At 36.7% G+C, this 21,993-nt stretch overlaps 3 protein-coding genes and 1 long non-coding RNA gene across 4 annotated transcripts; 3 read left to right on the top strand and 1 right to left on the bottom strand.

Moving 5' to 3' along the window:
- Positions 1-53: 53 nt before the first annotated feature.
- On the top strand, positions 54-5,996 carry LOC114530798 (mitogen-activated protein kinase kinase kinase 1-like). The gene is made up of 12 exons (XM_028552765.1): positions 54-424; positions 584-629; positions 1,006-1,373; positions 1,451-1,678; positions 1,753-2,123; positions 2,211-2,354; positions 2,911-3,040; positions 3,246-3,380; positions 3,586-3,830; positions 4,237-4,381; positions 4,513-4,648; positions 5,266-5,996. The coding sequence occupies exons 1-12, from the start codon at positions 67-69 to the stop codon at positions 5,273-5,275; spliced, it is 2,316 nt and encodes a 771-aa protein (XP_028408566.1). The 5' UTR covers positions 54-66; the 3' UTR covers positions 5,276-5,996.
- A 3,970-nt stretch (positions 5,997-9,966) lies between these two features.
- On the bottom strand, positions 9,967-14,029 carry LOC114518535. Its single transcript, XM_028538578.1, has 3 exons — positions 13,101-14,029; positions 12,612-13,007; positions 9,967-11,893 (listed from the first exon to the last, which is right to left on the bottom strand). Exon 3 carries the CDS (start codon positions 11,890-11,892, stop codon positions 9,967-9,969), a length of 1,926 nt encoding a protein of 641 aa, XP_028394379.1. The 5' UTR covers position 11,893; positions 12,612-13,007; positions 13,101-14,029.
- Positions 14,030-14,179: 150 nt separating this feature from the next.
- On the top strand, positions 14,180-18,135 carry LOC114518498 (serine/threonine-protein kinase sck1-like). Its single transcript, XM_028538508.1, has 10 exons — positions 14,180-14,372; positions 14,527-14,572; positions 14,950-15,317; positions 15,401-15,628; positions 15,703-16,076; positions 16,165-16,308; positions 16,793-16,922; positions 17,128-17,262; positions 17,468-17,611; positions 18,125-18,135. The coding sequence occupies exons 1-10, from the start codon at positions 14,180-14,182 to the stop codon at positions 18,133-18,135; spliced, it is 1,773 nt and encodes a 590-aa protein (XP_028394309.1).
- A 73-nt stretch (positions 18,136-18,208) lies between these two features.
- On the top strand, positions 18,209-20,813 carry LOC114531778. The gene is made up of 3 exons (XR_003687930.1): positions 18,209-18,258; positions 18,390-18,531; positions 20,268-20,813. It is a non-coding gene; the product is annotated as an uncharacterized LOC114531778 (long non-coding RNA).
- The last annotated feature ends 1,180 nt before the right edge of the window (positions 20,814-21,993 follow it).

The raw sequence follows: 21,993 nt of genomic DNA, 5'->3' as shown, positions 1-21,993 counted from the left end.
ATATCCGAGCTCAGTCAGCTGACTATATAAAGTGGGATTCCCCACTCCAAGAAATCATAAGAGAAAATGGCACCGTGTGTAAAGGAAGACAGTAATTCTCGAAGAAGTCTTTCTTTTCTAAGTTACTTGGCCTTACTTATTTGGCCTCTGTTTAACTATATATGTAATTGCTTTGATTGGGATAATACGGACGTAATAAATACAGCAGAAAATGAGACTTCTGCAGGTGCTATGATAGTGGAAAATTTCAATGTTGATTATGACAATAGTCACAATACAAAAGATTCGTCGAATTATAACTTCGCAGGGTCTGTTTTGAAAGATCAGTTTCATCAATTTGGCAAAGATGTACAAGACAAACTAGATCTGCTTAAAAATGAACTGCAGCAGAAGTTTGAAGCCGAATTCGAAGCCCTTTTTGCAAGTATGTATAGCATTAGTTAAAAGGGAAAGTCCTCAAATATGATCTTCACCATTGGGAATTGACTATCAAGTTATTATAGAGTTGCTTTTGAAAAATATGCTGGGAAATATCATTTCATCTATGTGAATAATCAAATAACAAATTCTGATATTTTTATAGGAGTAAAGAAAGTCAATGAACTAGATTCACAAGGTCCAGGAATTCAGTAAGTGTTCTGAAAATTTTGCTTGATGTTGTCATATATCGCCGTATGATTTTTGAAATCAAATGTGTATATGTCTATATGAAAGTGATATATAATATTGTGAGTCTAATATGAGTACACTGATACAGTAGGCATGATAGAGTATTGGCATTTATATTGCATCAGCCTTTTTAGGGAAGGAATTAAATTATTTAAATATTAATTATGTGATTATGATAAATTAATTATGTGATTATTAGGGATTATGAGCTTGGCATTTCTTTAAAATGAGTCAACTATTATATGTTGAAGTCTATAGTGAATAATCTAGCTATAGTTGGTTTATTAGAAATTAGTAATTCCCTAGCTGCTAAGAGGTTTTATGGCATTATTTTAGGAAACTGGTTAAAGAAGAGGATTTTCAAAGTGAGAAGAAAGCAGTTGAAAATTGCTTAAAAGATGAAACGTTCCAGGATCTAAAAAAACAGGAAGACCTCTTTGAGAGAAAAAATGATGCCAGGAAGTATCCGAAAATTTCACAATGTGCTGGTGGGAATGGCAACAACTCAGCTTCTAAAACTGAAGTGAAGGTAGCAAAGGAAAACAAACCGTGCAATCAAGCCACAGCTAGCCCAACTGGAAATGGATGTGGAAAAAATGGTGAAGGATTTGGTGATGATGGCAATGATCCACCTGAGAAAAAATTTAGCTGCTTGAAACCACATTATCTGGATATTGTTGTTCCTGAGAAAAGTAGACAAAATGGTAGTTAAAGTCTCATTGTCACAATTCCAAATCAGATATATGTTCATTGTAAAATTTTGTTTTGTATACTAATATAGATCAATTTCAAGAAAGCAGTTATAAAGAATCACACCCTGAAGAATCACACCTTGAAGCAATGCCTTATCAAGAAACTCCAGATTTAAGTTCCAATGAAAATAGATCAGGACCAAGTGACAGCAATCAATCAAAAGATGTGGAAATGGATATCCTTGAGCCCTTGGACATGAATGTTGTGACCTTATCAGATAGCAAAGATGACAAGTGTGATGATTCAAATAACCAAGGTACAAATACACCTGATGCAAAGGCAGAAAAACAATCCAGTGAATTAATGCATGTGAATCATCCTATCACACAGGTTTGGATATCCTCACAGGCAGCAAGAGTAACATGTGTGAAGCCTCACAAGAACAGAGTGGAAATATTCAGGAAACAACAACAGATGGTGGATTTGACAAAATGGAAGTGGATGCATCATGTCAACCAGTCTTCCATATCCTTCAAAGCAGTAAGAATAACAGGCATGAACCTTTACATCACCAAAGTGGAAATGAACCAGCCACAGCAGTGGGGAGCAAAATGCAAGTGGATCCATCCTATCATTTGGAAATGAATGCTGGTGAAACATCTCATTTCATTGGAAATAAACCTGACGAGACAATTAAAAACGGACCAAGTGCCTTGGATAGCTATAGGCCATTACCATATACAATCCTGTTACAATTTGATGTAAGTTTTTCATTTCATTTTTATAGATCTATATGAATCATCTTAATTAGAAAATATGAGCTACATTAACTTTCCTACTTTATTTAGCCTGTGTTAAACATTCGTGGTAAAGATGGTCTGTATAAACATCACCGTGATTTCACCATCCTCCGTGTAATTGATCGTGGAAAGTTCGGAGTTTGCTATGAAATCGAAGACTTAGCGTCTCGGAAAAAATTTGCATTAAAGAAGGTAACTTCAGGTTTTTATATATATTCATCACATAGAATCCACAGAAATGAATAACTCAGGCTTAGGGTTTATTTATTTATTTATTTATTTATTAGGTTAAATAAATGGGTTAGGACGTACTGTAGCTTAACTACTCTACACGCCAAGGAATTATGCTCAAATTGATTTTCCTGCAACTTCTGATGAAAACTTCAACAATGTAGTCCTTGTGACTGATTCTTAGAAACATTCGTTTCAATTTTAACTTTAAATCAAATTTATATCTAATTTACAAAAGTTTCGTTTCCAGTTCAGTGAACGAATTCGCCCAACGCACACTCGTGTTAAGTAACTGGAATCCTTAGAATCCTGCAGCATTTAATTTTACCATTAAGATATATTTGGTTAGCACTTAGGGTCTAGTTTGTGAGATTTGTGAAATCTTTATAGGCTAGAAGAGGAAGTACAACACTGAACAAGATTGCGGTGTTAATGACATTAATGCATCATCTTTCATCCTACATGTGTTTTCCTCCTCAGATTATTTAAATAACGGCTGTACTAATTTCTTTTTCAGATCAAGAGTCGAGACTTTGATCTCATCGAACTGGAAATCTGGTCTAAGATTAGACCAACCCATGTAATCACGCCACTAGGAGCTTATGATGATGGCAACGATGTCTATATTTTTATGGAGCTTATGGATGGTATGTGATGGATATCGTAGAATGATAGAAGGGCAACTTGAGTCGGAATCTTTTGATGTAAAACAAAGCACTGTTTCGCGTACTGTATAAAGATGCTGATGAATAAGATTTTAAACTTTTCTTTAACTATAACAATTTCTAAGGTTGTTACCTGTATAACTACATTCTCGCTTGTTGTATAAACCTTCACATTTATCATCTTAAGGTACGTTCAAGTTTATTGGTCATAATCGTGAAGCGTTAGGGCTGACTGAAGAAAGAATTGCTGCACTTATAAAACCAATCTTGGAGTGTCTTGACTTGATTCATCGTGAAAAATGGGTGCACGCTGACATAAAACGTAAGATATTTGAATTCATTGTCATGCTGATGATTAAATATTTAGGAGGACGATTTCGTGGAAGTGTGTGAGATTACATTTCAAATCGGATAGAATACCCGTACGGCGCCCACCTGCACTCGACAAAGAAGTGCAATTCATTTCACCACTGCCGTTTCCTCCCAGGAAGACCTTATATTTAGGAATTTTCTACTATTTTCTGTAGCTGAAAACACGTTTTTTGGTCACAACTGCGTGAAACTCGGTGACTTTGGACTTGCAGTCAATTTATTGACTCAGAATAAGAAGTACGGCCTTCGTGGTACTGCGCCGTACATGTCTCCGGAGATTTGTCGCGAGGAAGGATATGGTACCAGCGCTGATATATACGCAGCTGCCTGCCTGGTATTATATTTGTTGACAGGTTCCCATCCGTGGAAAGACTTCGGAATGGGAACAATTATTTACCAGGTTATACATAAATTCTACACTTTAGCATATATATGTTTATAACTAAGGAGGTTGAGAAATTAAGACGGTTTCGCATCACGGGTGTATGAATATCACCATGCATTTTGCTATAGTCATTTTAAGCTCTCGTGAACATGTTTATTGACCTTGTTTCTGGAACACTCTCTTTATTCACTCGTAATTTCTACCCATTTTTCCGAGCCTGATCCGGCACCCGAATTATAACCATGAGTATGTGTAAACATTACTTTTTATAAATTAACCATAATCTGGAATACCTGTATTTTGAACACCTTTTTTTAACGATAGAGTGGAAATAGATATCTAATCACTCTTTGCCGAGAAATACTCTAGTCTAGGTTGCATTATACCGGTTCACCGTTTTATAGTTTGAACTTTTTCTTAGGTCGGCTGTGGCAAAATTCCTGAAATACCAAATAATTGTCCCGAGAGATTGAAAAGATTGCTGCAACGCATGCTAAATCCTGATCACAGAGAACGCCCGACTGCAAAGGAGCTTTTGAAGGATAAGTTATTCTCTAACCTCCAAGGTATAACTCGATTAGTCGTTAAGCTTTCAAGTTATAATGGGATGAAATAATCATTTTTCACCCCCTTCATTTTACATCCTCTTTAATATCAATAGGAATAATTATACTAAATATCTAATTCTAAAATTTAGAGGAAGTTCTCCAGGAAGTGTTGTTCGATATTGAGCAGCTTCAGAGAAAAGCAGTGCGGTCTCAGGAAAATGAGGATATGGCCTTTTCGCCAACCACCTTTGATGACAATGCTCCTGGTGTTAAGGAAACAATTCTGTAAGTTTTAGTTCACTGTAGAATGGTTATAGTTTTACTATAGGCATGGATGCAGGAAGAAATATGATTCCAAGGGGGGCAATTGGACAAATCAATGCAATCATGCACATTTATTGCGTAATAAGATATACTTGCCCACGCCATGCACTACATATAACTACTTTTTGCGCAACAGTAGCATCGATCATTCATTGCATGGCATATTTTGACAGCGCATTTTCACCATGCACAATTAACACGCTATCTTGCTAGGACAATCCATACATAACTTAGACTGAATGTGCCCCTGCTAGGCCAGTTGTTCAGAGAACGGAATCACACAGTTGCGCAAGTTAATACAACCAAAGGCAGAAGCCTGGCAGAAACCGTCTGATGTTACTTTAATTCTACCTAGTGCGCGATTATGGGTCTTAAAAGAATATGAAGATATTAAAATTACCTTTAAAAAGCTACAAGACAAGCGTCTTGTATAATATTATTTTCAACATGCATGTATACATTTATGATTTTGTTTTTTGTCGATTTATTCTCTCTATGATTTTGTTCATTTGCATGTTTTCTGTTATGATTCTTTCCTTCATTTCCCTTGATTTCGTTTTCTAATTCATTCTTTGCAGCCCTCTGTGATCTGGATGACGACAGAAAAAATGAAAGTACATGCAGATATTAATCTTCACTTATATTTTGATCGTTACTCAGTTAATTGCAACGATTACATATTTGATTCACTGTCGTACTGATTATTTTGTAGATTATTTACCCGCGAGTAAATCGCACTAAAATATAAGTCATAGAATTAGAGATTGTAGATGAATGTTTTCAATTCATAACCAGCTTAGCAACAAAATGATTTTTCACCGTACAGATTACTCAATATGCATGGTCAGCTCATTCCTTTTTTGTATAACAAATTCGCACCATACAAAACCAATAGGTTTCGTTAATGAAACAAAGAATTCCTTAGTATATAAAGAAATCTATATAGGAAAATCGTAGAGAACTAGCAGTTTAGTACTTGCAGTCAAGCTGTATAATACATTCGTAGAAATTTGTAGTAATTTTTTAAAACTGTACATATACGTTAATTTTGTTATTTACGTAATATGCATATATCCTCTCAGGAGAATCATCTGGTACTTTTCATGCACAATAATTTACTTGTATAATTAAATACATAATTTCGAGACGATCCAAATATTTTCAGTGTTCATTTTAACAACCTCATTTGGCATGACTTTAATGTACTGAGTAATGCGCCGTTGTTTGACTCAAGAGAACATGTACATTTAAAAAAATTGAAATACAGGAATTTATTAATTTCTGATTTCTTTAGCATTACGTGTTAATTCGCTTCGTCGTCATTGTCGTGTAATTTAAAGATGTAAATTAAGCATTCTTCATTTCTTTCTACATGTGTGAGCCGCGTTATCAATATGCATGGTATTTATTTATTTAAAACATTTAATTTGCATGCTTATTTGAAATTATCCGCGCCGGCTTATAATGAGCATTAATGCATTATTGTTCCGTGGTTGCAGGAACTACATACGGAACTGCCATTCTCCGTTCATTACCATGCATTGAGATAGATAATATTCAACTCACTCACTTACCCGACGTCAAGAGATTCAACAATGTTTGCCTTATGTTTGCATTATGTATTAAGAGATTGGATTTTAGATTAGAATAACCAAGTAGCTTTGACAAACTCGTAAATGATTGAAAAGATGCAAAGGCATGCAATTGTTGTATGGGGCCCGCCATGTATGAAGCAGCTGGAAGCTCAAAGCTGTAGCTAAATCGTAATTCAAAGCTATACATGCAGAAGCAGAGACTCCCCGAAGTTTTTTTTACGAACGTTTACTGAAAACTGACTTGTATTTCAAAGTGCATATATAACACTTTCTTCAGAGGGTAATCTTGCAACCTCGAGTTTGATCGGTTATCGGTATTCCTTGTGTTTCAAGTTTGTGTTAAAATGTTGGATTCCATTGACAAATTATCACAAACGTATGGGACGGCAGCTGGAGCTGGTAAACCTTCAAAAGGAGGGAGAAAACAAAAGTTGAGTAAAGTCGACAAAATGGATGCCGCTATATACCAAATGATCGATCCTAATAAAGAAAAATACCGACAAGGAGCAACTAGCATAATAATCGCTTTGAATGTGTTTGTTATCTTAGTCGCTGTCTTGACTAAAGATATAACTTTGGCAATAATTGTTCCAGCAGTGTGGTTTCTCAGTCCTTGGTAAAACGTTTGGTTTCATTTCACAATGATCTTGTATATTCACTTGCAAAGGAACTAGATACGTTGGAGTCTGTAAATCTATACTCTTGACTCTTCATAAAATATAAATAATATATACAATGCTCATTATGTACAGCACATCACTAAAAAAGTCCCTGGTGTCCCTGTAAGATTTGAAGTGTCCCTTCAGGGACTTTTTTAGTCCCTGGTGTCCCTGTAAGATTTAAAGTGTCCCTTCAGGGTCTTTTTTAGTCCCTGGTGTCCCTGTAAGATTTAAAGTGTCCCTTTAGGGACTTTTTTAGTCCCTGGTGTCCCTGGAAAATTTAAAGTGTCCCTTCAGGGACTTTTTTTGTCCCTGGTGTCCCGGAAAAGCTAGGAGTGTTTGTGTGAAGGGGCTGTCCGAGAGAAATATACAATAAGTATACGGTTATTGAAAAGCTATATTTTCAGACAATTTTCAATAAATTACAAAACCTATATCAGGTCATAATATTATTTAGAAAACGCACAAAGTTAAAAACGACAAGAAAATATGGAAGTGAACATTAATAAATATATCAGAGCTTCTAAAGAAGTTAGAGAACCGAATGAACAACCCGACAAACCTCTTACTCGACTCAAACAAGACAGACCATCCAAAAGATCGACTACAAAGAAACAGCAACCACGTCGTTGTAATGTCAAAGCAGACAACAAAAAAAAATGGCGTGATATGAAGTTTGGTGTATTTTACATGCGTTATTCTTTAAAAACAAACAAACAAACGAAGCAATCGACTATCGTCCATGGATAAGGTGTGAAAGCATGTTTATTGAATTTTTTATCTCGCAGAATACCTTGTATGTAGACGTAGATTGAAAGACTTAGCTATAAAACACAACAGGTCATATGCAATTTGTAAAGGAATATATTTCATAAAAATTCAAGTTACATAATTATATAGTTACACGAATTTATCATATATTACATGCATACTATATACCCTTTATCAAACTGTGATTATCTGTGAATATTAAAAATTATTATATATTTACAGAGGGTAAGCATTTCAGTGTTTTAAAACATAATAAACATAGTACACGTTAGGGCAATATACACCCTTAAGCTAAAAAATTTTGTAAAAGTTATAGAGAATTGTGCAAACCCACTAAATAGGCTGTGACGAAATTGAATATAGCTAGCATATATATGTACTGATATATGCAGTTCTTATTACTTTGCATTGTAATGTCCATAAGCAAGTGTGTTCACTCCATCGTTTAAAATATATCGTTTGTCGTCATAAGGACTAAGACCTATTTATTAAGTGTAATGGAGTAGATTTCATGGCGTTCACTTCGAATCTGATTCATGCTAGCCATTGTCCGTTTCTTCTCAAACAAGCATTCTTTGTAATTAGTATGTCGGAGCTTTCGTTTTGTTACGGACTTCTTTATCCCTTTGGCAGTTTTCTTCTCCACTTTGCTTGTCGTTTTCTGTGTAAAGGATGGAGTACATCTTGGGTCTCAAACCAACAAACTCTTGTATGGGTATGCCGTGCGTTTCATCCTTCATCTTGCCGAGGACTTTCTTATTCGTCAGGCTGTGCAATGGATGGTCTCGCGCGTATTCGGACGTGTCAAAGAGATCGATGTCTTGCAACATATCTTGATAAACGTCGTCGGTCTTGATCTCATAACAAAGGCTGTCCGTGTCTGTGAACAGCAACTTTGCGTTGCAGTCATACTTGCGTTTCATGTACTCGTAATGAAACTGGTACATGAGTACTTTGGAAAGATCCAGGATGGCGAATCCGACATAGATGGGACGGTTTAGGTAAAGCTTCGTCTTTCTCATGTTGACGGCCGCTAAATCTTCTGAGAATATACGGAAGTAGTCAAAGGAAGGGGACGCTATTAGTTTTGATAGTTTCGTCTTGTCGTTGACGAGTTTGACGTTGACGCGCCTTCTCAAATTTTCCATGGTTTTACCAAACACCGAGTTGTTCATCAGTTTAAAAAAATCTTTCTCGAAGTCGTTTGCAGCGTGCTTTCGTTTCCCGGTGTTAAAATCAATATAAGACTTTAGCCATGTGCTTTGCTGGAATACTAAAACGCGGTGGATCTTTGTCAACTTCATGCCAAGTGTCAGGTATTGCTTTAAATTACGGTAATGGACCACATAGTTGGTCTTGTCTTGAAGATTCGGCATCAATTTAGATACAGCGCCACCACGAAGTTGCAAACTTTCCGACAGATCCTGGCAGTATGGTGACAACATTTCTGAAGAAATCTTCATTTTCTCAGGTGCTAGAGGATAATCGTTGTGAAGATCGTGTAAATCGGAGGGATAGTGAAGGTCTACTTCCAATATGTAGCCTTTTTCGTCATCGTCAGCAACGTCTGTGATGTCAAGTTCTGCGATCTCTTGGTCGGTTAGCCAGTCAAACTCACCCGTGGGTAGAGGTTGTGACATTGCCCAGCCGTAGAGGTTGTTAGCATCAAGATACATCACGTAAGAAGTCTCTTTTCTGGGTCATAATCGGGTATGTATGGATTGTTAGCTTTACCATAACGGTTGCTAATCATTGAAATTCCACCGCGAAGACCTTCTTCGATGAATAGATACATGTCTGGATCGGTCAGCAGCTCGAGTTCGACTTCAGTCATTTTCAAACACGCTTGCCAGGCTAGACCAGGACTTGTATAGAAGTGGCAGGGATCCAAGTTGTAGGCTTTGAGGCATACGCTTCGAAAATTTTCAAACACATCCGCAAGGAGAAGAACGTCCGACGTCAAGTACAAATCATGGTAATCACCCATGTTCCGACAGGAAAACTTGTTAAATACATTCGTCGCGTGTGCGTAATCTTCGTCTGAAATATGTTCGTCGTTCAACACATTGTAGAAGGATTCCTTCGGTGGTAAGATTGGTTCTTCAAATCTCTCTATGCAGTCCATGTAGTCGTAGGGGTAGACACCTTTTCTTAGCAGAAGGGATATTTGTCGCTGTCGATGTATTTCTTGAGAATGGGGAACTTTCAACGCCGTCCTTTGCTAGATTGGATACTAACTTCTCCAACGATGCATTCATGAATTGTAGGGAGTCGATATAATCCAAATTATCGATGGAGAAGGAGATGTACTTTTGGTGTTGTTTGGAATGCAGTTGATCTTCTTCTCTTTGAGTTTACCGAGTCCTTGCATGATGAGATGAGAATCATACCCACGTAGATTGTGAAGAATAACAGGAATTCGGCCGGTAAAACTATAGTTCAAATTGCAATCGTTGTGTGCAGCCCCACGGTACTTTCCTGAAAGATGACAGTGGTCGCGAACACGATCAGAACCCAATTCATATCCACAAATATGACAATGGACTGCATCTTGAAACGCTTGCTCTTCTTCTCTCTCAATTCGCATGGGTTCGACCCAATCCAGTTTCTCTTGAATATATTTCTGCTCTTCTTCTAAACACTTTAAAAATTTGTCGACTGCATCTTCTCCGCGATACACAACGGGTGGTTTGGAGTACTTCGCATGGTCGGATACAACAATGTAGGAAAATCCACAAGGTTGGTGGTGTTGGTATTTTTCAGTGAAGGATTTTTCAGGATTTTGTTTAACTGAGTTGATCTTGGTGGTAAGACTTTCGAAGTCGGCGTAGATTGCAAAGGGCACTTTCAACTGCTTGTGGTAGTCTTTAAAGGACAGTTGAGCATTATCTTCATTCGGGAGTTCAATACGTTGTGGACCGTGTTGAGAGCAATGGGGTTCGTGTTCTTGGAGGAGATCGTCTCGGATAAATCCATGAAGACAGTAACGACAGTAATACATACGAGCCTTTTTCCGGTTTTGGCTGTAGAGTAATTTATTCAGATCTTTGATGAGGCAGTAATGTCTAGTTGTTCCCTGGGAGTATAGTAATAGGTTTACGTGGGTATCAAAGTGTTCCTTTGTGATGTAGATGGGAAAGAGTACATCCTCAAAGCCAAGCACGTTCACAGAAATATTGTTCTGACGCTCAAATTTTTCAATCTTGTCAACAGTAACAGGAAACTCAATACCAGCCAAATCTAATTCATCTTGAAACTGTTGATAATGATGCAATCTTTCCGCATTCTGTTTCACTGGGTGTAGAGCGGCGAGGATAGACCACATGAAACATTTGTTATCAGAATTCTTCACGTTTATGATAGCTTTCTTAGTCTTTAGCTTGCTGGGTAGAGGGATATAACTGGATCCTTTAACTGGAGAATACTGAGCGATGCTCAGGTCAAGATGAAGGATCTCGTCTAATATCCAACCGCTTCCTTCTTTTTGAAACATGACCAATGACTGGATGATTTTCTGCTTGGCTTCGTCTAGTTGATTATCGAGTTCGTGTTGGGCTACTGTTTTCATACAATGACTACGGAAGTGGGGTTCGGTAGTCAAATCTTCACCGTCGGGTTTAGGTTTGATGAACCGTACTTTAACGCTTATGAACCATTTGATACCCCTTTTCTTTACCAACTCGTTGGAAAGGTGGGTCAAAATCGGTTTGGTCTTGCCACGTAAGAAGTGGGACACGTCCTGTTTCTGGTCTTTCCGCGGTTTCAACTCGATCTTCTTCAAGGAATCGTCAAAAGCTGAAGTGGAACTGCAAGGGTTTTCTTCAACTTGACTATTTGGCTCACCTTCTTCAACTTGAACTCGTATTTTCTTTGGAGCTGGACTGCTATCATCTTCATCTCGGTCTTCGTCACACCCTCTTTTCAAAGGATTCCCTTGACATTGAGCTTGATGTCCCACTAAATTATCACGACGGTGAAACTCTTTCCTACAGTTTTCGCAGATATGTGTGATCGTTCCTTCGTGCCGCTTCTTATGCCGCTTCAAATCATCTTTCCGTGTAAAGGATGCGCTGCATTGATCACAGACAAACTTCTTCTCTCCATGCACGGACCGTTCATGACGAGTTAAACTTCTCAGCTGCGTAAAGTTCTTGGAGCAGGTTTTGCATGTAAAAGACATTCTACTAGTGATGGGCGATACTTCGATACCAAGTATCGATACTCACCGATATTTATGATTTGCACTAAATATCGATACTTGACCATTGACCAAGTGGTCGCAAAATTTCGATACTGAGCCTACAGTATTTTAGGTCAGCGTTTTCTACCAAAAAGTATAAAAATTTTTATTTATTTTTCTTTTGTTCGTCACTTTTTTGTTCTTTAGTTCTTTAATTATATGCTACCAATCAAAATAATTTCTGCCAAAAGGGAAAAACCAAAAATATGAGTGAATAAATGCACATTATGGTATGGTATATGAAATTACAAACGGTAAAAAAACGGCTCAAATTTCTTTGGTATCGGTATCGAAATTTGGTATCGATACCACTACAAATTGTCTGGTATCGAAGCGGTATCGTATCGATTTGAAAAAGCTGGTATCGCCCATCACTACATTCTACAAATAGAACATTGAATTCTCCAATTTAGCAACTGCAGCCATAGATACATAAACACAACACGTCAACACCTGTAGCATAATATAAACACATAACCTTTAGCATCTTATTGTGGGAGAATAAAATTAAAACCTCACGCATGCGCAAGTAATGGCTTTGTCGTAAGACAGCCCTAAATAAACTTCACTGACTACAACCACCAGTTCGTTGCTAGACATTCCCTAGCGGAAACAACTCAAACCAGTGACTCAAACTAGTTGAAATTGTAAACACCTACCCTCAATACAGCAACTCTTTGGATTTCAACTTCACGATGATAATTGGCAACTTTTAATCAAACTACTAAATATAAACAGAAAACTTTTAGCATCTTATTGTTGCAGAAGTACTGAATAAAATTTGTACAACCACCGCTAGTTCGTTGAATGACTTTCCCAAGGGGCCCCTCAGATTCTTTCTTCATAGGTGCAGCCGACAGGGGTACAGCAACACTTAGAAGCGATTTCTTCGAACTAACAACTAAACCCGTTCGTTGCATGACTTTCCCAAAGGGCACCTCAGATTCTTTCTTCATAGGTGCAGCCAACAAGGGCACAGCAACTACTAGGAATCGGCTTCCTTGCACTATTTAGTCCAACTAAACCGTTCGTTGCATGACTTTCCCAAGGGGCACCTCAGATATTTCTTCATAGGTGCAGCCAACAAGGGCACAGCAACTACTAGGAATCGACTTCTCCGTTCGTTGCATGACTTTCCCAAGGTGTACCTCAGATATTTCTTCATAGGTACAGCCAACAAGGGCACAGCAACTACTAGGAATCGACTTCTCCGTTCGTTGCATGACTTTCCCAAAGGCACCTCAGATTCTTTCTTCATAGGTGCAGCCAACAAGGGCACAGCAACTACTAGGAAGCGATTTCTTAGTACTTTTCATAATAATTGAACTAAATCTTAGTATTTTATAATATATGAACTTTAGTTAATGCATCTTACCTTGTCTAAGTTGTCTTTAATATTTCTCGCAAAAACTAATCGACGTTTGATTTGCAGGACGTATGAAGTTTTCGAATTTTGATCAAAACGCCGTATATATACACAAAACCTTCACCGTTTGATTGTGGGAGAAGATTTAATGAAATAGGTATCACGCATGCGCACTAACAACTATTTATTGAACGTGCTCGAACGTGTTCGTTCTTGTCTGTTCTATGGTACAATTTGCATTTTCACTCATAATATAAAATAGTAATTAAAATCAAATATCTATTATTATAGATATTTAGATAGATATCTAGTGAAAGAAGTAAAGCTTTAGCTTATTTCATAATAAATGAAACCGCCAGTAACCCAATAATATAAACTAGAAATTGTGGATAAACAAACAGCAACAAAGACTACACTGAAATAAGCTAAACCTGTAAACAAACGGTATCGAAATAGACATAATTATATAAACTATGGATTGTAGATAGCGTGGGAGTAGCGCACACCGTAGCGCTCACAAATTACCTTTTGTAAACAAAGACGACAGCAATTTAAAATCTCTACAGATATATGAACGGTAACCATATCAGCAATATACTGTGTGAAATAAACTAAAATTGTACACAGCTAACGGTAATGAAGTACCCAGACACTACCGAACGATGTAGATAAATAAACGGTAGCGAAATCGCATGAAAATAAACCGAAATTGCTGAGTAACAAACCGGAAAAGCTCAAGTGCTCAACTATATTAAAATTACCTGAATAAATTAAAATATTTAAGATTCGACGACGTCATCGGCGGTGCATCGTGCACCGCCTGCACCGCCTGCTCCAGAACCCCCCTTCTCTATACTACATATGATATTCGAAAATTTCAATGTTGATTATGACAATAGTCACAATACAAAAGATTCGTCGAATTATAACTTCGCAGGGTCTGTTTTGAAAGATCAGCTTCATCAATTTGGCAAAGATGTACAAGACAAACTAGATCTGCTTAAAAATGAACTGCAGCAGAAGTTTGAAGCCGAATTCGAAGCCCTTTTTGCAAGTATGTAGCATTAGTTAAAAGGGAAAGTCCTCAAATATCTTCACTATTGGGAATTGATTGTCAAGTTATTATAGAGTTGCTCTTGAAAAATATGCTGGGAAACATCATTTCGTCTATGTGAATAATCAAATAACAAATTCTGATATTTTTATAGGAGTAAAGAAAGTCAATGAACTAGATTCACAATGTCCAGGAATTCAGTAAGTGTTCTAAATAATTTTGCTTGATGTTGTCATATATCGCCGTATGATTTTTGAAATCAAATGTGTATATGTCTATATGAAAGTGATATATAATATTGTGAGTCTAATATAAGTACATTGATACAGTAGGCATGATAGAGTACTGGCATTTATATTGCATCAGCCTTTTTAGGGAAGGAATTAAATTATTTAAATATTAATTATGTGATTATGATAAATTAATTATGTGATTATTAGGGATTATGAGCTTGGCATTTCTATAAAATGAGTCAACTATTATATGTTGAAGTCTATAGTGAATAATCTAGCTATAGTTGGTTTATTAGAAATTAGTAGTTCCCTAGCTGCTAAGAGGTTTTATGGCATTATTTTAGGAAACTGGTTAAAGAAGAGGATTTTCAAAGTGAGAAGAAAGCAGTTGAAAATTGCTTGAAAGATGAAACGTTCCAGGATCTAAAAAAACAGGAAGACCTCTTTGAGAGAAAAAATGATGCCAGGAAGTATCCGAAAATTTCACAATGTGCTGGTGGGAATGGCAACAACTCAGCTTCTAAAACTGAAGTGAAGGTAGCAAAGGAAAACAAACCGTGCAATCAAGCCACAGCTAGCCCAACTGGAAATGGGTGTGGAAAAAATGGTGAAGGATTTGGTGATGATGGCAATGATCCACCTGAGAAAAAATTTAGCTGCTTGAAACCACATTATCTGGATATTGTTGTTCCCAAGAAAAGTAGACAAAATGGTAGTTAAAGTCTCATTGTCACAATTCCAAATCAGATATATGTTCATTGTAAAATAAACATTTTGTTTTGTATACTAATATAGATAAATTTCAAGAAAGCAGTTATAAAGAATCACACCCTGAAGAATCACACCTTGAAGCAATGCCTTATCAAGAAACTCCAGATTTAAGTTCCAATGAAAATAGATCAGGACCAAGTGACAGCAATCAATCAAAAGATGTGGAAATGGATATCCTTGAGCCCTTGGACATGAATGTTGTGACCTTATCAGATAGCAAAGATGACAAGTGTGATGATTCAAATAACCAAGGTACAAATACACCTGATGCAAAGGCAGAAAAACAATCCAGTGAATTAATGCATGTGAATCATCCTATCACACAGGTTTGGATATCCTCACAGGCAGCAAGAGTAACATGTGTGAAGCCTCACAAGAACAGAGTGGAAATATTCAGGAAACAACAACAGATGGTGGATTTGACAAAATGGAAGTGGATGCATCATGTCTACCAGGCTTGCATATCCTTCCAGGCAGCAAGAATAACAGGCATGAACCTTTACATGGCCAAAGTGGAAATGAACCAGCCACAGCAGTGGGGAGCAAAATGCAAGTGGATCCATCCTATCATTTGGAAATGAATGCTGGTGAAACATCGCATTTTCAGATTGGAAATAAACCTGACGAGACAATTAAAAATGGACCAAGTGCCTTGGATAGCTATAGGCCATTACCATATACAATCCTGTTACAATTTGATGTAAGTTTTTCATTTCATTTTTATTAGATCTATATGAATCATCTTAATTAGAAAATATGAGCTACATTAACTTTCCTACTTTATTTAGCCTGTGTTAAACATTCATGGAAAAGATGGTCTGTATAAACATCACCGTGATTTCACCATTCTTCGTGTAATTGATCGTGGAAAGTTCGGAGTTTGCTATGAGATTGAAGACTTGGCATCTCGAAAAAAATTTGCATTAAAGAAGGTAACTTCAGGTTTTTATATATATTCATCACCTAGAATCCACAGAAATGAATAACTCAGGCTTACGCCAAGGAAAAATGCTCAAATTGATTTTCCTGCAATTTCTTATGAAAACTTCAACAATGTAGTCCGTAATTATGACTGATTCTTAGAAACATTCGTTTCAATTTTAACTTTAAATCAAATTTATATGTAATTTACAAAAGTTTTGCTTCCAATTCAGTGAACGAATTCGCCCAACGCACACTCGTGTTAAGGAACCTGAACCCTTAGAATCCTGCAGCATTTAATTTTACCATTAAGATATATTTGGTTAGAACTTAGGGTCTAGTTTGTGAGATTTGTGAAATCTTTATAGGCTAGAAGAGGAAGTACAATACCGAACAAGATTGCGGTGTTAATGACATTAATGCATCATCTTTCATTCTACATGTGTTTTCCTCCTCAGATTATTTAAATAACGGCTGTACTAATTTCTTTTTCAGATCAAGAGTCGAGACTTTGATCTCATCGAGCTGGAAATCTGGTCTAAGATTAGACCAACCCATGTAATCACGCCACTAGGAGCTTATGATGATGGCAACGATGTCTATATTTTTATGGAGCTTATGGATGGTATGTGATGGATATCGTAGAATGATAGAAGGGCAACTTGAGTCGGAATCTTTTGATGTGAAACAAAGCACTGTTTCGCGTACTGTATAAAGATGCTGATGAATAAGATTTTAAACTTTTCTTTAACTATAACAATTTCTAAGGTTGTTACCTGTATAACTACATTCTCGCTTGTTGTATAAACCTTCACATTTATCATCTTAAGGTACGTTCAAGTTTATTGGTCATAATCGTGAAGCGTTAGGGCTGACTGAAGAAAGAATTGCTGCACTTATAAAACCAATCTTGGAGTGTCTTGACTTGATTCATCGTGAAAAATGGGTGCACGCTGACATAAAACGTAAGATATTTGAATTCATTGTCATGCTGATGATTAAATATTTAGGAGGACGATTTCGTGGAAGTGTGTGAGATTACATTTCAAATCGGATAGAATAGCCGTACGGCGCCCACCTGCACTCGACAAAGAAGTGCAATTCATTTCACCACTGCCGTTTCCTCCCAGGAAGACCTTATATTTAGGAATTTTCTACTATTTTCTGTAGCTGAAAACACGTTTTTTGGTCACAACTGCGTGAAACTCGGTGACTTTGGACTTGCAGTCAATTTATTGACTCAGAATAAGAAGTACGGCCTTCGTGGTACTGCGCCGTACATGTCTCCGGAGATTTGTCGCGAGGAAGGATATGGTACCAGCGCTGATATATACGCAGCTGCCTGCCTGGTATTATATTTGTTGACAGGTTCCCATCCGTGGAAAGACTTCGGAATGGGAACAATTATTTACCAGGTTATACATAAATTCTACACTTTAGCATATATATGTTTATAACTAAGGAGGTTGAGAAATTAAGACGGTTTCGCATCACGGGTGTATGAATATCACCATGCATTTTGCTATAGTCATTTTAAGCTCTCGTGAACATGTTTATTGACCTTGTTTCTGGAACACTCTCTTTATTCACTCGTAATTTCTACCCATTTTTCCGAGCCTGATCCGGCACCCGAATTATAACCATGAGTATGTGTAAACATTACTTTTTATAAATTAACCATAATCTGGAATACCTGTATTTTGAACACCTTTTTTTAACGATAGAGGGGAAATAGATATCTAATCACTCTTTGCCGAGAAATACTCTAGTCTAGCTAGAGGTTGCATTATACCGGTTCACCGTTTTATAGTTTGAACTTTTTCTTAGGTCCGCTGTGACAAAATTCCTGAAATACCAAATAATTGTCCCGAGAGATTGAAAAGATTGCTGCAACGCATGCTAAATCCTAAACCCGACTGCAAAGGAGCTTTTGAAGGATAAGTTATTCTCTAACCTCCAAGGTATAACTCGATTAGTCGTTAAGCTTTCAAGTTATAATGGGATGAAATAATCATTTTTCACCCCCTTCATTTTACATCCTCTTTAATATCAATAGGAATAATTATACTAAATATCTAATTCTAAAATTTAGAGGAAGTTCTCCAGGAAGTGTTGTTCGATATTGAGCAGCTTCAGAGAAAAGCAGTGCGGTCTCAGGAAAATGAGGATATGGCCTTTTCGCCAACCACCTTTGATGACAATGCTGCTGGTGTTGAAGAAACAATTCATGCGCTGTAAGTTTTAGTTCACTGTAGAATGGTTATAGTTTTACTATAGGCATGGATGCAGGAAGAAATATGATTCCAAGGGGGGCAATTGGACAAATCAATGCAATCATGCACATTTATTGCGTAATAAGATATACCTGCACACGCCATGCACTACGTATAACTACTTTTTGCGCAACAGTAGCATCGATCATTCATTGCATGGCATATTTTTCACCATGCACAATAAACACGCTATCTTGCTAGGACAATCCATATATAACTTAGACTGAATGTGCCCCTGCTAGGCCAGTTGTTCAGAGAACGGAATCACACAGTTGCGTAAGTTAATACAACCAAAGGCAGAAACCGTCTGATGTTACTTTAATTCTACCTAGTGCGCGATTATGGGTCTTAAAAGAATATGAAGATATTTAAATTACCTTTAAAAAGCTGCATGCTTGTCTTGTAACATTATTTTCAAAATGCCTGCATACATTTATGATTTCGTTTTTAGTGCAAAGTTTCTGTGAAACTTTGCAGTATTGTGGTGAGTGGCGAAAATTCACATCAGACAGTCAGACAGTCAATCAGTCATAGTGTAAACTCCGGGGGGCGGAGTGTTTTTATGCGTATAGTAGCTTTTTGTATATAATCAGTAATTTAAAGTTTTTAAATCAGTTTAACTTGCTTTATTTATTAATTCTCTACATTTCTTTTGCTAAGTTCACCAAAATATTGAGGAATTTTGACGGTTACTGTAAATTTTAAAGCATTGCTTTTCCGCGGTTTGGGTTTTGTTTCAAAGGGATTTGCGCAGATTTACCCCCGGAACACCCGATTTTTTCCTATACGTCGCAACTGCGCATGTGCCGTCGAGCCTTCAACATTATTCACGATGTAAAGAAACGAGGAGCGACGAGCATTGCTTCAAAACATTCCGAGCGTAAAAATCGTGCAATTCTTTGAGAATCTACGCAATTTATCAACTTATGTTATGAATTACGAGCATTCAATTCGACACAAATATAATTTGGAAGGTTTATTCCATAAATAGAGCTTCATAAGAGGTTAGGAAGAAACGACGCTGTGTTGTTTATGTATTGATAGATCTCTTACACGAATGACGAATATATATTATGTCGATATATAGCAAGTCGATACCTGGTATTCTGCATACAGTACATAAATGATACTATACAAAACGGACATTTTGTGCAGTAATCAAATCATTTTGGCGGTATACAGTATTGATTATATGTATATTGTTTTGTATCGATTTAGCTACGCGTCGAAGTATCCACATCATAGACATAATATGCACCGCGGTTTATTTACATTATTTACAACGCAACTATTTTGGCTATTCTTATGAAATGACGATAAATTGTTGCCATCATGTAGTCACAGTTGTTTGACGAAGAAAAGAGACTAAACTGAGAAAATCGCGTCCGGTTTACATGGGCAACTAAAATTATAATTTAATAGTGACAGTATCCGCGGCTAACGTAACTTGAGTACTTTGAATAATTTCCTTTTGATTAATGTTTAACCTAGTTCATTATATTTTTACTGGCATAGGTCAAAATGTTTATGTTGGGAAAACGTGTTGCTTAGGTATTACAGGGCATGAAAACTTTGCACTATCCTTGGATCCCTAGTTTGTCGATTTATTCTCTCTATGATTTTGTTCATTTGCATGTTTTCTGTTATGATTCTTTCCTTCATTTCCCGTGATTTCGTTTTCTATTCATTCTTTGCAGCCCTCTGTGATCTGGATGACGACAGAAAAAATGAAAGCACATGCAGATTTTAATCTTCACTTATATTTTGATCGTTACTCAGTTAATTGCAACGATTACATATTTGATTCACTGTCGTACTGATTATTTAGTAGATTATTCACCCGCGAGCAAATCGCACTAAAATATAATTCATAGAATTAGAGATTGTAGATGAATGTTTTCAATTCATAACCAGCTTAGCAGCAAAATGATTTTTCACCCTACAGATTACTCAATATGCATGGATCAGCTACATTCCTTTTTTGTATAACAAATTCGCACCATACAAAACCAATAGGTTTCGTTAATGAAACAAAGAACTCCTTAGTATATAAAGAAATCTATATAGGAAACTTGTAGAGAACTAGCAGTTTAGTACTTGCAGTCAAGCTGTATAATACATTCGTAGAAATTTGTAGTAAAACTATACATATACGTTAATTTTATAATTTACGTAATATGCATATATCCTCTCAGGAGAATCATCTGGTACTTTTCATGCACAATAATTTACTTGTATAATTAAATACATAATTTCGAGACAATCCAAATGTTTTCAGTGTTCATTTTACCAACCTCATTTGGCATGACTTTAATGTACTGAGTACTGCGCCGTTGTTTGAATCAAGAGAACATGCACATTTAAAAAAAATTGAAATACAGGAATTTATTAATTTCTGATTTCTTTAGCATTACGTGTTAATTCGCTTCGTCGTCATTGTCGTGTAATTTAAAGATGTAAATTAAGCATTCTTCATTTCTTAATTCTACATGTGTGAGCCACGTTATCAATATGCATGGTATTTATTTATTTAAGACATTTAATTTGCATGCTTATTTGAAATTATCCCCGCCGGCTTATAATGAGCATTATTGCATTATTGTTGCAGGAACTACTGACATACGGAACTGCCATTCTCTCCGTTCATTACCATGCATTGAGATAGATAATATTCAACTCACTCACTTATCCGACGTCAAGAGATTCAACAATGTTTGCCTTATGTTTGCATTATGTATTAAGAGATTGGATTTTAGATTAGAATAACCAAGTAGCTTTGACAAACTCGTAAATGATTGAAAAGATGCAAAGGCATGCAATTGTTGTATGGGGCCCGCCATGTATGAAGCAGCTGGAAGCTCAAAGCTGTAGCTAAATCGTAATTCAAAGCTATACATGCAGAAGCAGAGACTCCCCGAAGTTTTTTTTACGAACGTTTACTGAAAACTGACTTGTATTTCAAAGTGCATATATAACACTTTCTTCAGAGGGTAATCTTGCAACCTCGAGTCTGATCGGTTATCGGTATTCCTTGTGTTTCAAGTTTGTGTTAAAATGTTGGATTCCATTGACAAATTATCACAAACGTATGGGACGGCAGCTGGAGCTGGTAAATCTTCAAAAGGAGGGAGAAAACAAAAGTTGAGTAAAGTCGACAAAATGGATGCCGCTATATACCAAATGATCGATCCTAATAAAGAAAAATACCGACAAGGAGCAACTAGCATAATAATCGCTTTGAATGTGTTTGTTATCTTAGTCGCTGTCTTGACTAAAGATATAACTTTGGCAATAATTGTTCCAGCAGTGTGGTTTCTTAGTCCTTGGTAAAACGTTTGGTTTCATTTCACAATGATCTTGTATATTCACTTGCAAAAGAACTAGATACGTTGGAGTCTGTAAATCTATACTCTTGACTCTTCA

This window comes from Dendronephthya gigantea, unplaced genomic scaffold, assembly GCF_004324835.1.
Source record: "Dendronephthya gigantea isolate DGI-Jeju-01 unplaced genomic scaffold, DenGig_1.0 000000F, whole genome shotgun sequence".
Classification (NCBI taxonomy): domain Eukaryota; kingdom Metazoa; phylum Cnidaria; class Anthozoa; order Malacalcyonacea; family Nephtheidae; genus Dendronephthya; species Dendronephthya gigantea.
Note: the sequence above shows the minus strand (reverse complement) of the source record. Positions and strands in the feature narration are given on the sequence as shown.

Excerpts from the sequence above, each read along its gene's own strand:
- LOC114518498 (XM_028538508.1), top strand. The coding sequence starts at position 14,180 with ATGATATTCGAAAATTTCAATGTTGATTATGACAATAGTCACAATACA. Across the intron at positions 16,923-17,127 it reads TTTTATGGAGCTTATGGATG|GTACGTTCAAGTTTATTGGT; the intron begins GTATGTGATGGA and ends TATCATCTTAAG. Across the intron at positions 17,263-17,467 it reads GGTGCACGCTGACATAAAAC|CTGAAAACACGTTTTTTGGT; the intron begins GTAAGATATTTG and ends TATTTTCTGTAG.
- LOC114530798 (XM_028552765.1), top strand. The coding sequence starts at position 67 with ATGGCACCGTGTGTAAAGGAAGACAGTAATTCTCGAAGAAGTCTTTCT. Across the intron at positions 425-583 it reads ATTCGAAGCCCTTTTTGCAA|GAGTAAAGAAAGTCAATGAA; the intron begins GTATGTATAGCA and ends ATATTTTTATAG. Across the intron at positions 630-1,005 it reads TCACAAGGTCCAGGAATTCA|GAAACTGGTTAAAGAAGAGG; the intron begins GTAAGTGTTCTG and ends GCATTATTTTAG.
- LOC114518535 (XM_028538578.1), bottom strand. The coding sequence starts at position 11,892 with ATGTCTTTTACATGCAAAACCTGCTCCAAGAACTTTACGCAGCTGAGA.